General features: G+C 42.5%; 1 protein-coding gene across 2 annotated transcripts; it reads right to left on the bottom strand.

The window, feature by feature from the left end:
* Positions 1–1,399: 1,399 nt before the first annotated feature.
* On the bottom strand, positions 1,400–12,046 carry plscr3b (phospholipid scramblase 3b). Of its 2 annotated transcripts, XR_004575375.1 has the most exons (9): positions 11,544–12,046; positions 10,449–10,523; positions 7,705–8,066; positions 7,541–7,583; positions 7,180–7,400; positions 6,119–6,280; positions 5,686–5,847; positions 5,260–5,545; positions 1,400–1,500 (listed from the first exon to the last, which is right to left on the bottom strand). XR_004575375.1 is itself a non-coding variant. In XM_010887864.5 (8 exons), the coding sequence occupies exons 2-8, from the start codon at positions 10,459–10,461 to the stop codon at positions 5,486–5,488; spliced, it is 1,023 nt and encodes a 340-aa protein (XP_010886166.2). In that variant the 5' UTR covers positions 10,462–10,523; positions 11,544–12,046; the 3' UTR covers positions 2,133–5,485. The 2 variants fall into 2 exon arrangements, 1 of the variants encoding a protein (XP_010886166.2); XM_010887864.5 differs by lacking the exon at positions 1,400–1,500 and having other exon boundaries at positions 2,133–5,545.
* Between the last annotated feature and the right edge of the window lie 6,814 nt (positions 12,047–18,860).

Here is an 18,860-nt window from a genome sequence, read left to right as displayed (position 1 = left end):
ATCGGAGAGGTCTGGCCGGTGAGGTTCAAGACTGATACAAAAACGTAGTCGTGTTGATTTAAATTCCCAATTCGCTGCCATGGCAGCCAGTCTACTGTGACTACGGTTCGCATTTAATTTGGGGAATTTGTTTACTCGTCTCCTCAAGCTAAATCAGTGGACCGGTGCTTAAGAGGGTAAACCAAACTGCTTCCAGTTTTGATCCAGATTACCTCAAGGGACCGTGTTGAGAGTGGGTGCTCGGGGGTGCTGTCTGCTTCTCTTTTGGAGTTCAGCCCGACAAATCGGCAATAACTGGTCACATGGGACTGAAGTGTCCAGTGCCAATAGGGAGCCTTATGTAACCTTGGCCCACAGACCCTAGACCAGAGGTAGGCAATACCTGTTTTGTAGAGCTTAAATATATGTTTTTCATCCTATCCTGATCTGGAAGACGCCATCATTTATGGACCAAATAAGATTGGCCAATGAGAAAGCCCGTTCTTGGACGGCCCCTCCGTGGGGCCAGGGAAATGTGAAGATACGTGTCCCCGCCCCAATCCAAACATACATGTAATGAAGGGGTGTTTTCAGTTTGGGTGTCTCGTTTCTCAATTCTATTTACCTGTACCTCAGCATGCTTCCAGCAGGGGGAGTAGTGGGTACATTTTCCTTTCTCACAGCCCTGGTGCTTCCCATTACCAGTTTGGCAGTGTAGGAGCTAGGGAAAGGGACTAGGAGCCATGAAGGAATTAGGCCTGTGACTTTAAAAAATCTGGGTGGAGACTGGAAAGGGAAAAGCCTGTAAGACACAATCATTTTTTCCAATTAGTAACAGATGTCTCTTCTATACCCTGCACTGCACTTCACCATGTGTTTCTCCTTAGCAGGGCTTCACATACGCAGCTCTTAAACCCACACTCAATTGCCTCATAGTATCTCCAACTCAGGGGGAAAACACAGCATTGCATCCAGTCACAGGTTATGGACGTTGCAGCTTTTTATCCTAATTCGATTTCCTTCCCACCTCCCGATTTCGCGGTGGCCGAATCAAAACCATCCACCACAGCGCCGACACTGTCAGCGGGCCGTGACTGGGATCTGAACCCCTGACACGCAGCGTTTGCCTGAAATGCAAACTCTATACGGACGGACAAACAATGCCTTTAAGCACTGAATGGATAATTACCCACGATCACATTGAGCCCCACCTCAGATGCAGAACACTGAACCCGAACAGTGCACACAGTCAACACTGTACCTACCCCAATAATCAATGAGGTACACTAGAAATGCAGTTAAGACACCACAGTCCCCTCCTGACCTGGGTTCAAGTCCTGTTAAAATATGAAATGGTAAACGTGTGCAGCAGTCTTCGGCAGGTTGTAGGTTGTAGGCATTGCCTATGTTGGCTTGATAGAGAATTGTCTGGTGGGATCTCAATTCAACTGAGATGCACGAGGCCCAGGATGGTGTTGGCTTAGTGATCCAGTTGTCTAAGCTGTTGCCTACGGTACACATCTGCAGCATGGGTTAGAACAAATGACCTTTTACGACATTACTGTCCAATAAATAATAAAAATGCCTGTAAAAAATATATTTGAAAAAAAAAAGTTATTGTGGTTGTAGGGGTTAAATCCCTAAATTCTGTTCACCAGGCTGATAGTTCAAATCTTTTAACTTGTTTTTCTTTCCATGTAAATGTTAATTTCTTATTTCTTTGAGGTAGACCAGGTGGACCTTAAAGAAGGTAGTATTATTGGTCTTTGTGTAATTCAGCTGAGTCATTAAGCTGACTGAACTTAAAAGTATGTTCCTGCAACTGTTGATATCTGAAAACAGTGTCTGAAGTGTGTAGGAGTCAGTGACACCAGGGAGAAGCCCTGCCTTCATTCCAGGTGGTTATGGGTTGGAACCAACAGTGTTTATTCCTGAGATAACCAAGATTATATCAAACCAAACCTGCAATTTAGTATTAACGCAGTCAGTCAAAATAACTCAGAACTGAACACAGTTTTCGGGTATAAAAGTAAAGGGGAAACACTAATCTGGCATTTACTTTGGAGGGCAGGTTTGCCTTTGTGTTTAAATAAACAACGTTTGGTCAGAAGAAATAAAATTCACATGAAACAAATGGTGAAAAAAAAAACTGATCTAATTTGAATCAAATATTTTAATTATGCAAACACAAAGCAGTATCAACAAAAGGTGAAATACAGTTTTTCTAGACATCACGGCTTAATCCCAAAGTTTTGACATCTTCCACGTCTGTACATACTCAGTATGTTTAAAAATGACAATGACAAATAAGACTTTTAGCTCGCAGGATAGAGATCAGGTTATTTTTAATGAGTGCATTTTGCAATTGGCTAGTTTTGCATCAGCCATTGCTGTTTCTTGAGTCTGGTTGTGAAGAGTACAGAACAATGAATACAAAGTCGACCCCATGCCTACTGCATGAACCAACACAAAACAGTGAATACAATGTCACTAACTTACCTAACCCCATGAACAATTACAAAACAGTGAGTAACAAAGCCAACAACTTACTTACCCCATGAACAAACACAAAACAGTGAGTAACAAAGTCAACAACTTACCCCATGAACAAACTCTAAACAGTGAATACAAAGTCAACAACATACCTACCCCATGAACAAACTCAAAACCCAACTGAAACATGTCCATTGGCCATTTACTTGATAGGGGTCATGTTCACACCCAAAAAAAGATCACTATGCTGTCGCACACAGAGGAGAGACGTAATCACAACGATACATTAATTACAAACACCACGGTTATATCACATCACTTTGTACTGCTCTAAATGTGCTGGTAACTGGTTCATAAAAGTAACAAGGCATCTCAAGGGTTTGTGAAATATTGCCAATATAATACACATAAGCACTCTGTCCAGGCACTTAAGAACAGCTCTTAGCCACTGTATACTGGCGATATACCACACCTCGTGTTATTGCTTAAATATAATGTATTCTCTGAAAAATCTCTTGTTTGTTCTCTTGCCGTTTGGCCAGTAAAATAGATTTAGCAAAATGATGACATTTTCCTGAGCCTGCTTTGGCCCTGGAAATGCTTAGTCTGTGTAGGTGTTAGAAAAGCCATTGCAAGGAAACTGTAGGTGTTGTTTTTTTTCGTTTTTTCTTCAAATAGCTTTTACACATAAAAGGAAGTACGTACATCTTAACTATTTAGATTGTGATAGTGTCAACGAGTAACCCAACAATTGATAGATTTAAGACTGAACTGGCCCCCCAAAGCTTTATGTATTATCTACACTACCCTGACCTCCATGTACTCCTCCCAATCACATGGTCACCTTCCAATGTGCACACTAGCATATTACTGAAAATGCATAGCTAATAACTCAAATCATCAAGTTTTGTTTGCACATGGACATTAAAACGGAGATAATGTATTTAAATAGGCTACACCTCACAGACCCTTTGTAAGGTTTTCTTTCACAGACAACCAAGTTCAAATGCATTTTACAGTTTGTATTAATGTTATTTTCTGTAACCACAACCTCCCATCTTTCACTTCTGCCTCACTCCCTCGTCGGCCATATTGCTCTGATCTTCCTTTTCACTTGCCCTCTGACCCATCTCCGCTCTGCACTTTCCACTTGTTTTTTGTGACCACAGACAGAGAGGGATGACTCAGAAGGGAAGGGGGAGGAGGAAAGAGTGAGGGGTGGGGATTCACAGGGAGGGGAATCTCCCCCAAGGAGAGACCAAGAGTAGACCAAGCACACTGAACAAACAAAGGCAGGGAATTAGAAAGAATAAAAAGATCTGTGTCTCACTGTGTGCTGTAGTCAGCTCTTCCCGAATGGCATGGTAACTGTCCATGGAAACTGTCCATTCTCCTTTTAAAAAAATTGAAAATAAAAACAGCATGGGGCTAGGAAAAAGAGTAGACAGACATCCATCCTGTTTCCTTCCCATGGAATTGTAGCACAAGCACTTAAGAGTGTGTTTTGCAGACAGATTTAACCTAGTCCTGGACAAAAAAAATAAAAATCCACCTCAACAGAGATCCTCCATTGAGTCTGATTTGTTTCAGGCCAGGACAAAACTAAGTCTGAATCTGCCATTATTCTCCCATTATTGTAGGGTCCTTCAAACCGCTCTAGTTGTCACTCATACTGTGTTCTAGGTATGTTTTTGTATGTACATATACAAACATTTCATACACATTTTGAAATATAAGCTGTCTAATCCAGCCACAGGTGCTATAGTTGCTATATAGTATTGTACTCCACATGCAATATGTCAACCACCAATTTAGAACAATAAGTATATTCATTACATAACCTGGATTATTAATGATTTTATGGCTGGTTACGTTAGGATGGACATGTACTGTACATGACCAAATTACATGCTAACTATTATATGCTAATTTATATATTTCCACATGGACAAAACAGACTCAATTACAATTATTTAACTAAAGCTATTCTCTTCAAAACTTGTTAGCTTGGCAGCCACAAAAAAAAAAAACAGACTGATATCAAAATTGGTAAATTTTCACAATGCACATTTAAAAGTGCCTTCTGCAAGTACTGGGTTATTGAAGACTTTCTGGAATGCACGGTTGCCAACTTCAGTTGCTCGTTTTGAGGTATATATTTTATAATTTCAGCAAATGAAATGCCACTGGATTCCCATTGGATGGTTAACTTGGCCAGTCAAGCACTTCTTGGTCCTGAAAAGCATGCTCCTTCAGGTACTATAACCTGGCCATCCTGTTTCTGAGGCCAACTTGTGCATAGCACCTTGCAGTGTAAACTCCAGTTCTGCAGATAACTGTGTCTGATACAACCACACTTCCCACCTTGGAGAGTGTTGCTGATGTATATTCTTTTCCTCATTATTCTGAGCATTCTTCGGTCATCCACAGCAGATGTCTTCTGTGGCCTACCAGACGGTTTTGAATTGCTGAACTCACCAGTGCTCTCCTTTCTTATTATCAGTGTTTGAAACTGATGTTTCTGTAAAGCTTTAGACTGTGTTCCTGACTGAATATCTATTTATTTTATTGCTTTCTAAGGGCTTTTTGGACTCACGAGTACAGAGCCAAAAGGAAAATGAAATCTTAATTACCCTAATACTTACAGAGGGGACTGTAGATAACAAATTGACTTAAACCAAATGAAAAATAGATACAAAGACACAGATACAGGAAGATATGAAAAACTTTGATAAAGACTTTGATAAAAACACATGGAAGAGGTGTAAGTCCTTTGTGTGTCCTTACCCTCGGGATGGTTATTAGAGTTGGGCAGATACACAAAATCAGTCATTGGCTCCAAGGAAAGGTCTTAATCAGATAAGGTCTCAAGTTGTGAGTGTTCTGGCAGGGAATGGCAGCTTCCATCGGTTTTGCAATATGGAAGTAGTTTGATCCGGAATCTGGAAAAGCGAGGCTCTGAACAGAAACCAAAAAACAGATTGCATTGTCTTTCCTCGTCTCTGGTATCCAGTTAGGAGAAGACGGTGTTGCGCTGGTTCACGTCGCCGACCTTTTCAAAGAACATGAAATCCTGTGTCCAAACGGACAAAAGAGAAATACAATTTCCACAATATTACTTACTCAAATTAATGCTCTGTCATTGGCCGTTATTTACTTCCTAATCAAACGGTATACGGTATATTCGTTTCTTGAACAGGCTTATGTACTCACAATGAGAAAGCAGGCGCCCATGAGCACGGCCTTCATCTTCACATCCATGTCCAGGGGGAACTGAATGCCAAAGTTGTCTGTGTCGGTGAAGACCTCCTTTAGAAGGCCACTCCACTGCTTACTGATGCGGCCAATAGGCTTACCTCCGTCTACCCCCGTCAGCTACCCGATGCAGCAGAACACACACGTGGGGAAGAAACATTTTGAGAGATCCGCCTCGTCAGACCGCCACTTACAAAAGTGCATCGTGGGTGAGTGGACAAAACGGCCACCTCGCAAATGTTAGGTTTTAGGTCAACGTTAAGGTTCGGTGTTGAGAAACAGACCGGTTATCAACTGATTTCGTCCAAAGAAAGCAAGTACTCAATTTCAACTGGTGCTTTCAACCCCCCCCCCCCCCCCCCCCCCCCCCTGTTTTTTTCTTAACACTCACCTCAAAGTTGACATCCCCGCAGCAGTTGCATGCAAAGCACGGTCCCTCCAACTTCATCACCGTCTCCTTGTTGGGCCCCTTGATGGAGAACTTGGGCAGGCAGGGGTTCCAGTCCTGGGTCACGTAGCCAATGGTGGTGCCAGGGGGGGCTTGGACCTCAAGCTGAAGGACACATACACAAATTTAGAAAGGCATTTGACCCCAGCTTTGGGTTTCCGTCTTTCCTTTGTGGCTTTAAATAGCCCGCACTCAGATTGCCGTGAGGCTCGCCTCGGGTGACCATATGGAACGAAGCGCATCGACTTTTGTTGTAAGAGGAGCCTGTGCTATGACAGGCAATATGCTCTTCACAGGTGTAGCGGCAGTTTGCGGACCAAACTGTCCAAGCTGAGTCTAGGTATAAGATTCTGACGCTAACTGACAAGTGGCCGAAAAGCCTCACAGAAAATACCTCCTCTGCTGGATTTGGACTTCCTCAGGCAGATTGGGTTCCTAAAAGCTAACCGAGGTCATCAGGCATCTGAGCATGCCCTCACACACGTTGGACCTCATGGCTTCCTGTTTGGAAGAACAGCATGGGAAAAAGCAGAATAGCTTAGCACAGATGACTAGGATGATGGTTTGACGCGATCTTCAATTCTCCTGAATCTGTTGGTAGTTGCCGCGATGAGACAGGGCCGCAGCTTAGATACCTGGATATTGTGAAATAGGGCAAGGCGCAGAAAAGGCGGGTAAACTGAAAAGAAGGAATGTTGTTTCACTGCCAGGAATTTAATTGAATAGAGGCAAAGATTAAAGATGGTGGTGGCACCAGATCAAAGAGTCTGGGAGAGTCTTTAGACGGACAAAGGCTCATTCTATGAGTTCACAAAGCAGAAAGTAGGTAAGATATTCCAAAATGGCTTCCAGTTTTCATGCTTTCTGTGGCATTAGCTTAGCAACTTTAATTTGATAACTCACATGACTATGCAATTGTATGGCAAGGCTAATGCCAAACTAGGAGGTAAATAAACCGACAGCATTTTAGCTGACTGGTTCACGTGTTCAGCGCTCCAAAATACCTCTTGCTGGCAGCAGGGGAACCAGCAGGATGCACAGCGGAAGGGCCTTATGAGACGGATGACCTCACGGTCCATGTTGTCCTTGATCTTCATGTCAAAGCTGCGCAGGGAGCCGCAGCAGTTGCGCGTGCAGCAGTCGTTCTTCTCCTTGGCCTTGTAGATCTTCTGGCCCAGGCTGTTCTTGATCTCGTACTGATTATTGGTTTCGAAGCCAATGAACGCTGGGGAAAGTGAACGGGGGTGGGGGGGGGGGGTGGGGGGGGGTTGGAGGAGGCATTGGGGTCAGGTGGGATAATGAACAGGGAAACGGGCGTTTTGGCGGCACTGAGCTCACAAAATCAGGTCAGACTAGTGTGCTCACCTTCCAGCAACTCCACCTTCTGGTGTATGAGGATCTGGTCAATCTGAACAGAGAAATGGAAGCAAGACAGGTAGAACACAAATACCCAACTGTTACAGGCAATGTCAGCTAAATCAGTGCATTTGGCTGCTTGTTCTGCTACTCTTTCCCCAAGCATAACCTACCTGCGTTAGGTACTCCAGACCCGGCGGAACTCCGACTGGCACTACCACTGCCGGGGCCGGGGAGATGGCCGCAGGAGGGCCCAGATTAGGCGCACCGTATTCGGGCCCGGCCATCGGACCTGGCCCATAGCCTGGACCCATCAACGGCGCCCCGTATTCAGGCATGGGCATCGGGCCAGGGCCCTGGCCTACCGGCCCAGGCTGGTACATCACAGGCTGGCCCGGCTGAGGCTGCTGGGGGTTGTAGCCCATATGGAAGCCAGCCGGTGGGGGTGGCTGGTTGGGGTCACCATAACCCCCCTGCGGAACGGGGTAGGGGGCCGTGGAGTAACTTCCAGGTCCCTGGTGTGGGGACGGGTAACCTGTGGAAGGAGGTGTCATAGTGTCATCGGTAAACCCAGAGAGGCGTTCAGCGTGGCAACAGGGAGTTCAAATCGGACCGCAACAGAGGGAAATGAACCGTAACCAGAGAGCCGGTCGATATCTGGAGTGAACAGAGTTTAAGCCACGCAGCACGACACGGCTCCTTCACATGGGTTTGATCAGCCTGTGGAATGTTGTCCCACTCCTTTTCATTGGCTGTGATGTTAAAGTTGGCCCCCCACCGGAAGAACTGGGACCGTCCTTCGCAGCGTGAGGCTATGCATTTTCAGGTTATAGGGCCGTCTGAATGGCACACCAATGGAAATCATGACCTCGCCTCGTTATCTCAGTACGTTTACATTTCCACTAATAAAATGCACCCGTTTTCGATGACCGAAAACATAACCCCACCCCCGCGAGGCAGATTCATATTCACCATGCTGACATTACCAACCCCTCGGCCCCATGGCGCCATAGACACTGCTTGCCATCTGCCCAGCACCAATGAACTAGGATTTACGGTGAAGGGGACGCTTGTCCAGCGCACCAGTGGCTACTGAAGGAGAGAATATGCCCCCAGATGTCAGTTATAACGCAAAACTGCTGACAGGGTGAGGAATCCCTGGCATGTGGATGAGCTTCCCCGGGACAATTTCCTTGTTCTGTCCAAAACCCACAGTCGTGCTAGTTGTCCGGAGGCTGTCCTCAGACGATACCCCGGGTGTAGCGGCCAGATGCGGAGGACCTGGGTCTGTGTTTGAGGAAGGTTGGACGGGCTTCCCCATTCTCCAGAACAACTTTGGAGGCAGATTATGCCAATTGCACGTTCCCCTTTAAAACAAAACTGAGACACATGTGGCACTGTTCCAGTTCTCACGGTACGGTAGAGTGCCCTTTTATTGTCACGGCGACATAGTGCACCTGTGCCATTTAAGCAGCTTCTCGACGTGCCACACCTGTCAGTTTGACTCGTTACCCCCATTGAAGAATAAATGATCACCACCAGAGATGGTCACAAATTGGCACACAACATTTGAGAGAGATACTCTTATTGTGAGCATTGTCCCCTCCCCGGCATGGTAACTTCTTTCAACTAACTGATCTCGGTTAGCAGTTACTAACTGTGCATCAGGGTTGTAACCCAACCACACCAATTTATTTTTAAGATATTATTAGGATCCTTGTTAACTACTACCAAAAGCCACAGCTACTTATCTGAAACTGTTTGCAATTCAGAAGTTGTTTGTGGTGAAATTAAAATGTATGTCTGTGGTGAAAAGATAAAAAAAAGTGCTGAAGCAGGAGTTTCGATAGCCAGTCAAAGGTTCACTAGCCTGTGGTACTATTTAACACAGACTTCCGTCACTGTACTGCATATGCATGACCTGCATTTACAACCGGTAAAACATATTTGTTTTCCTTTCATGCACTAGGCCCTGGTCATACGGGGAAAACACCCACGGGGGGGCAAAACACAGTAAGAAACAAAATAAATAATTCCATTAGAGGGAATAACCAAAACCATAAATAAATCAAATGTTAAATAAATAAAGCAAGGAGGAAATGACTTTCATGAGGTGCGTCATTATTATCATCGAGCCGGTCATATAAACTACCACCAACCACATGACCTATGGACACTGTGTCCCATGTAGCCTATTCATATTGCATTCTCTCAGTACTCAAAACAGAGATTGTGTTGCCTCCAGCTCATAAAGATAACTGAGATCTTAGACAAACAGAGTGTGGCCCCTCCGTTCCCAGGCCTAAATGACAGGTTAAACTGATAATTGAGGGACGGCGAGGACTGAGTCGAACAATGGACCCTTACATGGGTCCCTAATGTATTTTCCAAGTCATTTGACTGGTAATGGAAGAATGCAGCCAGTCACACAATACTGTTTTTTTTGTTTCCTGAATCAAACCTAGTAGGACAGGGAAAAAGCAGAAAAGTTTTTTTTTCAAGATAATAATAGTTATCTTTGGGGAGAGGGTGTAAGGAAAACTAGTTACATTCTTAAAGAGAAGAAAACTATTTGAGCAAAGCAGCCTCCTGTAAAACGTGGATTTAGAGCTCCAACCTTGTTCATGTTCCTTCTAACCTGAGGGAAGGAAAAAAAACAGGTAACCAGCTAGATTTTTGGGACGGGTAAGGTTTCAGTTGAGGGCCTCTTGGAATGTAGAGTAAGTGAAGTTGTCCATTCATTCAGACACCGAATCTTCTGCTAACATTACACTTGCAGAGTCACAGATGCCGAACAGATTCACATTCACAGCTTGAACACAGGCATAAGCAAAGATCCAATAAAGGTGTAGACATACCCAAACAACAACCCCAAACGTAATATCTAAACCAACAGATGTAGAGATAAGATTTTTACCTGGTGCTGACATAATTAGTTATTTGTGCACGCAGAGGGGACAGAAGGTGGACTTCCTCTCTTGTCCCGCGGTTCCTATGGACACAGAGAAACTGAGGTGGGCGTGGGCTGTAAAAGCCAAGCAGAGAGAGGGCGTTGTCATGGAGGCAAGTTGAGGGGGAGGGGAGAAACAGAACACTAGATGTCCCCAAAACAAAGTATTCTTCCTGGAACTGACATAAAATTGAACTTCCTCCTTAAAAAAGTGCAATTTGCCACTCAATACTCTAAGCGCATGTGGTTGGGTGTGTGTAGAACACTGTAAATCACAAGACTAGCAAATACAACGTATTATTTACTTTTCGTTTTAAGCGACGTTATGATTTGAGGATATGGGTGTGGTGAGAAACATCTGGGGTCAGGCATTTTTCTACAGGTTGTTTTCCCATTGTTACCCGGGGTTATAACGTACCTTTACAAAACATAGTTTAAGGTGATTCAGAGTAGCCTATTCATTCCAGTGACAATAACCTGAATATCGAGCCCATCCCATCCTGTGTGTACTTGTGAGAACCTCTAGTACATCATCTATGGATTATTGCCTGGTCCTTTTAAAAACAAAATGGTATTTTACGTTTAGGTGGTTGTTTGAGTTGGCGTCAATTTTAAGTTAACGACCAGGTTTGGGTTTTTTGCTCGAGTGGTCGTTAAAGAACATTTCTTAAGTAGTTTAATGGTAATCAATGGTTGGTCCTCACAAGCAAATTGATACATTGTGTTTGACATATACCTTGCTGTGAGTCTTCGTGGGGGATGGTAAAACAATTTAACGAGACTACGTGTTTTCTAACGGTCAGTCCATATCCAATGTAGCATTCTACATTGGTTTCGTGTGTAGCAAAGGCAATTGCCTTATGAGACCAATCGAGTTTTAATTAATATTTTTGTATAAAGGCTTTGCATCCATTTCAAACAGATTAAATATTCCATTAAAGTTTGTGTCTTCAAGTTTATAATAATGTACACGACAAAATACAACTTTTCTGGCATTTCTTAGACGTTTTCTTAAGATTAGTGTACGGGGAGGGATACGATGGCAGAAATCGCGTAGCCTACCTTTACGATGACCAAAAACTGTGCTTTCTGTGGAAGTTGTTGATCAAAGAGAACTGTAAAAGTAAGAATCCTACTTTCTTTGCCAGTCGTGGTATCGGCTACATTCGCATTTTTATGTACCTACAGTACTGGGCTGTCATTTCTTGTTCTGTTTTGCTGTATTTCCCCGCCCATTTGGCTATTGGTTATCACCAGGGTTTGGCTGTCATCCATTACCATGGCCAATTCAACTCAATATATTACGATGTAGTTGAGGCAATATTGTTGGTGTAGTAAAGATCTGAAATACGGTAAATGTGGGCTATAATTCTTGGATGCAAAAATATATACTTTTAAATACGATTCACACTCTAAATAATTATGTTACGTCGAGGCATTAGTCAGACAAATTATTAACAAATACTTTGGCGGTACTGAGCAGGGTCAAAACCACTGATCTACGAATCATCATAAATAAAGACTAATTGGGCGCGTTCAAACGAATAACTTCAGTAAAATATTTGACCAACATTGGTTATCCCCTTTTAAAGGGTTTCCCATTATTATTGAAGTAGGAAGTGTCCGACTTGTGCCTATTTTCAATGGATGTACATTACAAATATGGTTAGTCATTATTTTTAGGAAAATGTGCATAAACAATCGATACAAATGCCATGTTCACGAGTAGCATGTTCACGGCGTGACTTTCGACGGTGACAGAAGCAACCCTGACTTCACTCGTCCGCAGTCTGACATATACGGCCATACGAATGCGCCATTGAAGGTGTACTCCAGTCACATGATCATCCATCAGAAATCTTCCAAGCTGAGAAGTACCCACTTGCCAACCTAGGCTGTGATTCAAGTAAGACGACCGATTCTAGCCCTCGCCAAAATCCTTAAAAAATATATTTAGATCCGTGGTGATCTGAGACAGGGCCTGAATCTCAAATTGCATACTCGCATACTATATGCGAGAAGATTAGCATTTCTCAAACCATAGTACGCTGAAAATAGTAGCCTATGCCATTAGTTCCCGGATAGTCTACATTTTATGGTGGACTTTCGAAGTATTCATCCGTGCATGTTTTTTGGGGAAATATTGACCACCATCCCTTGAGCAGTAAAAGAGGAGGGGTTTAAACGATTCTCTTGTCTTTTCACTTTACGAAAGTCAGTTATTGTCATCTATATTGATAGTTATTTTATCAATGTCGTTCACGTATGAAAGAACAACGAACGAATGTTGTGCCATGAAATGAAATAGCTTTGGCAGGTCGTCTTCAGTCTCGCAACTGCTCAATTCTTATGACTATTCCAAGTAGTAAGGATAGTAAGCCTATTACTGCTAATAATCTGTTAAAACGGCCATCGGCAAAAGCCATGCTATTTGTGGTGGAAGTAAACTTAATAAGAAACGTTAGTCAGTTTAAAAAAATGATTGATGGTGTCTAGAATCAATATTCAAACTTCGCGTGATGTTTGTGTGACAAAATGATCTAATGTTGAGACGCAATTTTATGACGACATAGCATGTCGAAATCGGTCCCAATACTGGCATATCAGTGGTTCTCAACTCCAGGCCTTGGGACCCAAAGTACTGCTGGTTTTCATTCTAGCCCTCAAAATATTGACTAGTTTAGACCTTTTATATACAGTCTATGGTTTAGACTTGGAACACCCGGTGAATGCAATGAACTATCAGGCAGAATAGAAAACACGCAGAAGTCTGGGTCCACATGCCTGGAGTTGAGAACCCCTGGATCATCATCCGCGAAGTACATACTTGTAGTACGTAGTATGCGATTTGAGATTTGAGTGTGAGGTCATTTGTAGACGAGCTGGTGCAAGTCTGGTGACGTAAAAATGATTTTCAAATGTCTGGTGACGTCCCACATGATACCTGATAGGAAACGGAATTAGCAGAAATTGCAATAACACATTAATAACAAGGCAATATAATCGTGCTGAATCATATAAAATCAGCAACAATTGTAATCGTTTACTTTTTGCACACAATATAATTAATCCTCTCAAAATTAAGAATTAGATTTTGACAAGTTTTCATGTTTTTCACTAGCCTTGTGCGTCATTTCAATGTTATAATCTATAACCATTTTCTATGAAACAATAAGGATATCTCTGATCATAGACTAGATCTAATTGGCTTGTGTGAAACAATTAAGGCTAAAGCCTGATTAATTTACTGCCCTAAATGAGACCTCTCCTTTTGGCTATATTGATCATATCCCCCGTGCATCCCGAAAAAGAGGAGGTGTAACTAATATTTATGACAGTAAATATAAATTTACTCTTAAACACATCACTGGTTTTCATTCTTTTGAAGTTTTACTCATGAAAGTTAACCAAGCTGATAAATCGTTTTACATAGCTACTATTTACAGGCCCCCCGCCATACATAATGTTCCTCAATGAGTTTCCAGAATTCTTGTCTAACCTTGTAGTCATGGCAATATTCGATTTCAATATTCATATGGAAAAGTCCAATGACCCTCTTCAAAAATGATTTGAAGCCATAATTGAGTCATTGGGTTTTATCCAACATGTCTCAGGTCCAACGCACTGCCACAATTATACCTTTCACGGGAAATAGATATTGTAGATCTAATAATTTCCCCCAAAATTCCTGGAATATTACATTTATCGTTAAAACAAGAAATCCACTTGCTCCACAAACAATGAGTTTCAAAAGCCGAACTATAAATTCTCAGACTACAAATATATTTCTTGATATTCTTACAAGTTTGCTCATCAACGACAGAGTAAATAAATCCTCAAACGAATTAATCGAGGATCTAAACTCAACACTGCGAAATACTTTAGATACGCGGTTGCACCATTAAAAACGCAACAAGAAACTTGCTCCCTGGTACACAGAAAATACTAGAGCACTCAAGCAAGCCTCTAGAAAATCGGAGCGAAAGTGGCGCTCCACCAAGTTGGAAGTATTTAAACTAGTCTGGATTGACAGTACACTACAATACCGAAAAGCCCTCACATCTGCTCGATCAGCTTATTTCTCCAACCTGATTGAGGTGAACAAAAACTATCCAAAATGTATCTTCAATACAGTTGTAAAGCAACGCACAACAATTGAAGTGTGTCTTCACTTTAGCTGTAATTAATAAATTAACTTCTTTGATGAAAAGATCATCACCATTAGAAAACAAATAACTGACTCCTCCTTAAATAGGTAATTACAGTGCCCAAAATCTCAGTTGTCCTGAGAATGTCCTGAACCTCCCTGACCAGGTGTCAATGGGGACACTTGACATTTTTGATCCTGTATCGATCGACTCATTCACTAGATTTGTAATGAGTTCTAAAGCCACAAATTGTCAGCTAGACCCGATTCCAACAAAATTACTTAAGGTGCCATTTCCAGTGCTAGGTCAGCCAATGTTGAAAATAATAAATTGCTCCCTTTCCTCCGAATGTGAACCAAACTCACAAAAAATTGCGGAAATTAAGCCTCTGGAGGATATTAGGAAGTAGATGACAGAGAACTTCTTACTTTTAAATTCAAGAAAAACAGAAATGCTCATTTTATGACCCAAGAAACAAAGAGCTTTGTTGGCAGTGTCTACTAAAGACTCATCTCTACAGCATGATCTATGATTAAGTGGAGTCTGGCCCAAGGGCTTGAAGGTGACCAGAAAGGCTTGATACTGTCCACCCTTGCTGTCTTGCCAGGTGGGCTCTCATCGCCACTGGGAAGCCGAGTCACTGGCTTGTTGTTGTCTCTCTGTTGCGCACTTGTGCAATTGGGCTGTACTCTGCTGGCAATACTCGGCCCTCATTCAGGGTGGTTGTTGTTGGTGGGTGTCCCTTTGATTGATACTTAACAATGTGGGTGGATTTATTTCCTGCCTGTTGGGCCCTGTCTGGGGCCTCCCCCGTATAGGGCCACAGTGTCACTGGACCCCCCTGTCTCAGCCCCAAGGACTTCTATATTATTGTGCTGGGGGAGTAGGATCAGTTCTCCTTTTCCACTATAAATCCTTGTAGATCTAAGGAATGCATTTTCAAAATGTTCCCTGTCTTCTGCCGTTTTAAATTTAGGTGGACATGAGGTCTTGGCCCACACCTCCGGAGTACCAGGCTTGAAAGACTTGTTTCTGTCCCTGTCCAAAGTCCTCCTGGTTGTGTTGCAGATCAAGACGATACCTGACGATTTCAGCTGCCACTGTGCTGACCCCCCCTCCCCCCCCCGTGTTGTCCCTGTCCCTGTCCAGCTGGTCATGCTTCCAACCTGGACTAGGTTTAAATAGACTCTGGACTCAGCCCACATGCATTTATTAATTATTACAATTTGTACTTTTTATATGTTCACCACTCTGAGCCTGGTTCCTCTCTAGGTTTCTTCCTAAATTTCAGCCTTCCTAGGGAGTTTTTCTTAGCCACTGAAATTCAACACTACTGTTGTTTGTTCCTTGGGGTTTAAGGCCGGGTGTTTTGTAAATGCACTTTGTGACAACTGCTGATGTAAAAAGGGCTTTATAAATACATATGATTGATTGATTGATTGATATACAATTATTTTGGTTGGTCAGCTATTGAATGAGGATGGGTATTTACTCTTATTTGGTGAATTTCTTGAACATTTTTAAATTCCAATAACCCCTAAAGAATATGCAATTGTATTTGTTGCGATCCCCAGGTTTTTAAATATATTTTTTTTAATCAGGCTCTGTTGATGTTAGCAATATACATTTACATGATCATTTATTAATTGGAGATATGAACATCCTCAAGAACAAATATAATAATAAACAGATTAGGAATGTTCCTTGTGAAACTGTATTTCCATCTGCTAGATTCTATTGGTCTAATATTTATGGTGATATACAATGGGAGAAGGCATGGACCACTAACAAATATTGTATTAATAATAAAGTGAAGGAAGTTTTTAAGTTGTTATGTAGAATGTATCAAGTGTAACATGTTTTGGAAAGATTCAAGCTGAATAGTAATTACATGTGTGAATTTCTGTGGAATGGAGAATTAATATTTTTTACCTGTATCTGGAGTAGAATTTTCTGGACTGAAGTATGGAACTTTCTCACAAAGAAAACAAGATACCTGGTACGACTGAATGGGTTTGATGTAATGATTTATTTTACAAATGATGAACTGAGATGTGATATACTTGATTTAACTGTTAATCGTTTTAGGGAAATATCATATTCATAGATGTAAATGGTCTGATTCAAAACCAAATTATGTCAATTTTATAAATGAATTTAAGCTATGCAGCACCATGTTAACTAAAAAGAAAAACAAAAAGGCTGTAAAAACTTGTAGTATTATTTGTCAAAATGATTTGTTACTATAGGACCTCTGGCTGTGTAAAGAGTTCATGTGGTTTCCTGTATTTTACTTTTCCTCTTTGCACCTGTATGTTACTATTTTAATTAAATAAATAAATAAATAAATAATCTATAACCACAAGAGGGCGATGTCAATTCAATGTTGGGCAATTATAAATTGAACTGATAGGGCTATTGACAGTGAATGATGTGGTCTGTGCTTTTTACATGGATTTGCTCAATAAATTATGTTACAGAAGTATATATATGTGGACTTTCTCATTCACAGTGCATGCCCTAAATCTACGAAGGCTGGTTTTATACAAAGCTATTCATAATCAATTCTAAGTTATCGACCTGAATTCTTTTTGAACGTGATCAACACATTGCAAATTTAACAAAACAGAAGTAGGCCTATCCACTGCACATGCACAGTGGTGTGTGAGTTTGAGTTATATTAGCTTAGTTATTGTGTGTAATTATGTCCAGTAGCTAATGTTGGTCCAGTGGACTCATCGTGGATTTCATCATCAGTGTTATTGAAAGCAGACATGCATGTTCTGTGACTTAACTCGTGGTCTAAATTTGGCACACACTGTCCTACTGAATACTTATAGGGCAGCCAGAGTTGGGAAGCAGGGGGAGTCATGCTGGCCAGACACGCTCTTAAACACACACACAGATATACACACAATCACACAATTGGGTGGAGGAGATGAGCGGACTCTAGCTAGGGTCGACTGCACAAAGACGCGCGCGCACACACACACACTGGTAATGACCAACAGTACCAACATCGTGTCGCCATGGCTCTGCGATAATTAAGGTAATCAGCACAGCCCATCTAGTCTCTGCCCCTGTTGACAGACTCCCTGGGCGGGATTAGCAGCGCCCACATTCAGCAGGCGGCCGAAGCACCATCAGTTTATTTTTGCAAGGAGATCTATCAGCGCTGGCTCTAGGTTCGGTTCTGTTCAGCAGCCCCAAAATAGAAATAATTAGGACATGGGCGGGAAAAGAGGAAAAGTGAAAACGTGTCAGACCATGCGCAAGCTCCATGCAAGGCACTTGAGCCCCTTCCTCCCTCCCTCCCTCCCTCCCTCCCTTGTTCACTATCTTTCCTTTGTCTGGTATTCCTCTGTGTGTATGGACAGCGTGTGTGTGTGGTTGGAGGTCCTCAATTTGATGGTGAAATTAGGCGAGACGAGGTAGTCAGGTTTTTCCAGTCGGCCACACACGGTGTAGACGTTCATCTGATCTGATGCTATCTCGGTCAGTCTGTCTGGGGGTCTGTCTCTCTGTCTTCTAACAGTACATCCCAGGTGATGGCCTGGATGAACAGAAAGGATCCTGGCGGTTAGAAACTGAGGGGAAACATTTGCAGGTTATTCTAGGTACCTCAAAGGACAGTTGCTATCATTTTTCCCCCTCTCTGAAGGACCTCTAAAAACGTAGTGGTTGCCCCAATACTTTCAATTTCAAGAATCCCAGAAATAGACATCAGAAATAGTTTAGAGTATAGGATTGAGAACTCTATAGGTAATATATCATGAGGATTAATATTCCTCAGAACATTTCGGTCATATAGCACTGGATCAGTACTGAAGGTGTGCTTTGGAAAGGCTAGTCCCGTCACACAAAAAAACAAAGCTTTACAAGAAAAATCTGGGAATGCCCATTTGCCTTTTGCACCGAGACCCATTTCCTTTGCTTTAAGCTGATCAGACCGTTGATTGTGGCCTGGTGGGAGCTGTGGGCCTGTGGACGGATCACGGGACACTGGGTTGTGCGTGATATTGCTGAAACGTGAGGTGACGCTGGTAGATGAATGGCACCACAGTGGGCATTAGGAGCTGGTCATGGTGTCCCTGTGCTTTTAAAGCACCATGTGACAGTTTATGCAGAAGTGTTTGCAGTTGCACAAACTGCACATTTCACAGTATCGTAGAGTGGCCTTTTATTGTCACCAGCAAAATGTTTACTGGTGCTGTTTGGCCCGTACACCTGT

The sequence above is a fragment of the Esox lucius genome, chromosome 24, assembly GCF_011004845.1.
Source record: "Esox lucius isolate fEsoLuc1 chromosome 24, fEsoLuc1.pri, whole genome shotgun sequence".
Classification (NCBI taxonomy): Eukaryota; Metazoa; Chordata; class Actinopteri; order Esociformes; family Esocidae; genus Esox; species Esox lucius.
This window is presented reverse-complemented; position numbering and strand designations above follow the sequence as displayed.

What these genes read in the sequence shown, in the direction of transcription:
- plscr3b (XM_010887864.5), bottom strand. An exon ending in GTCTGGAGTACCTAACGCAG is followed by an intron (nt 7,584 to 7,704) that starts GTAGGTTATGCT and finishes TTCTCTGTTCAG; the next exon opens with ATTGACCAGATCCTCATACA. An exon ending in GCGGGGATGTCAACTTTGAG is followed by an intron (nt 5,848 to 6,118) that starts GTGAGTGTTAAG and finishes TGCATCGGGTAG; the next exon opens with CTGACGGGGGTAGACGGAGG.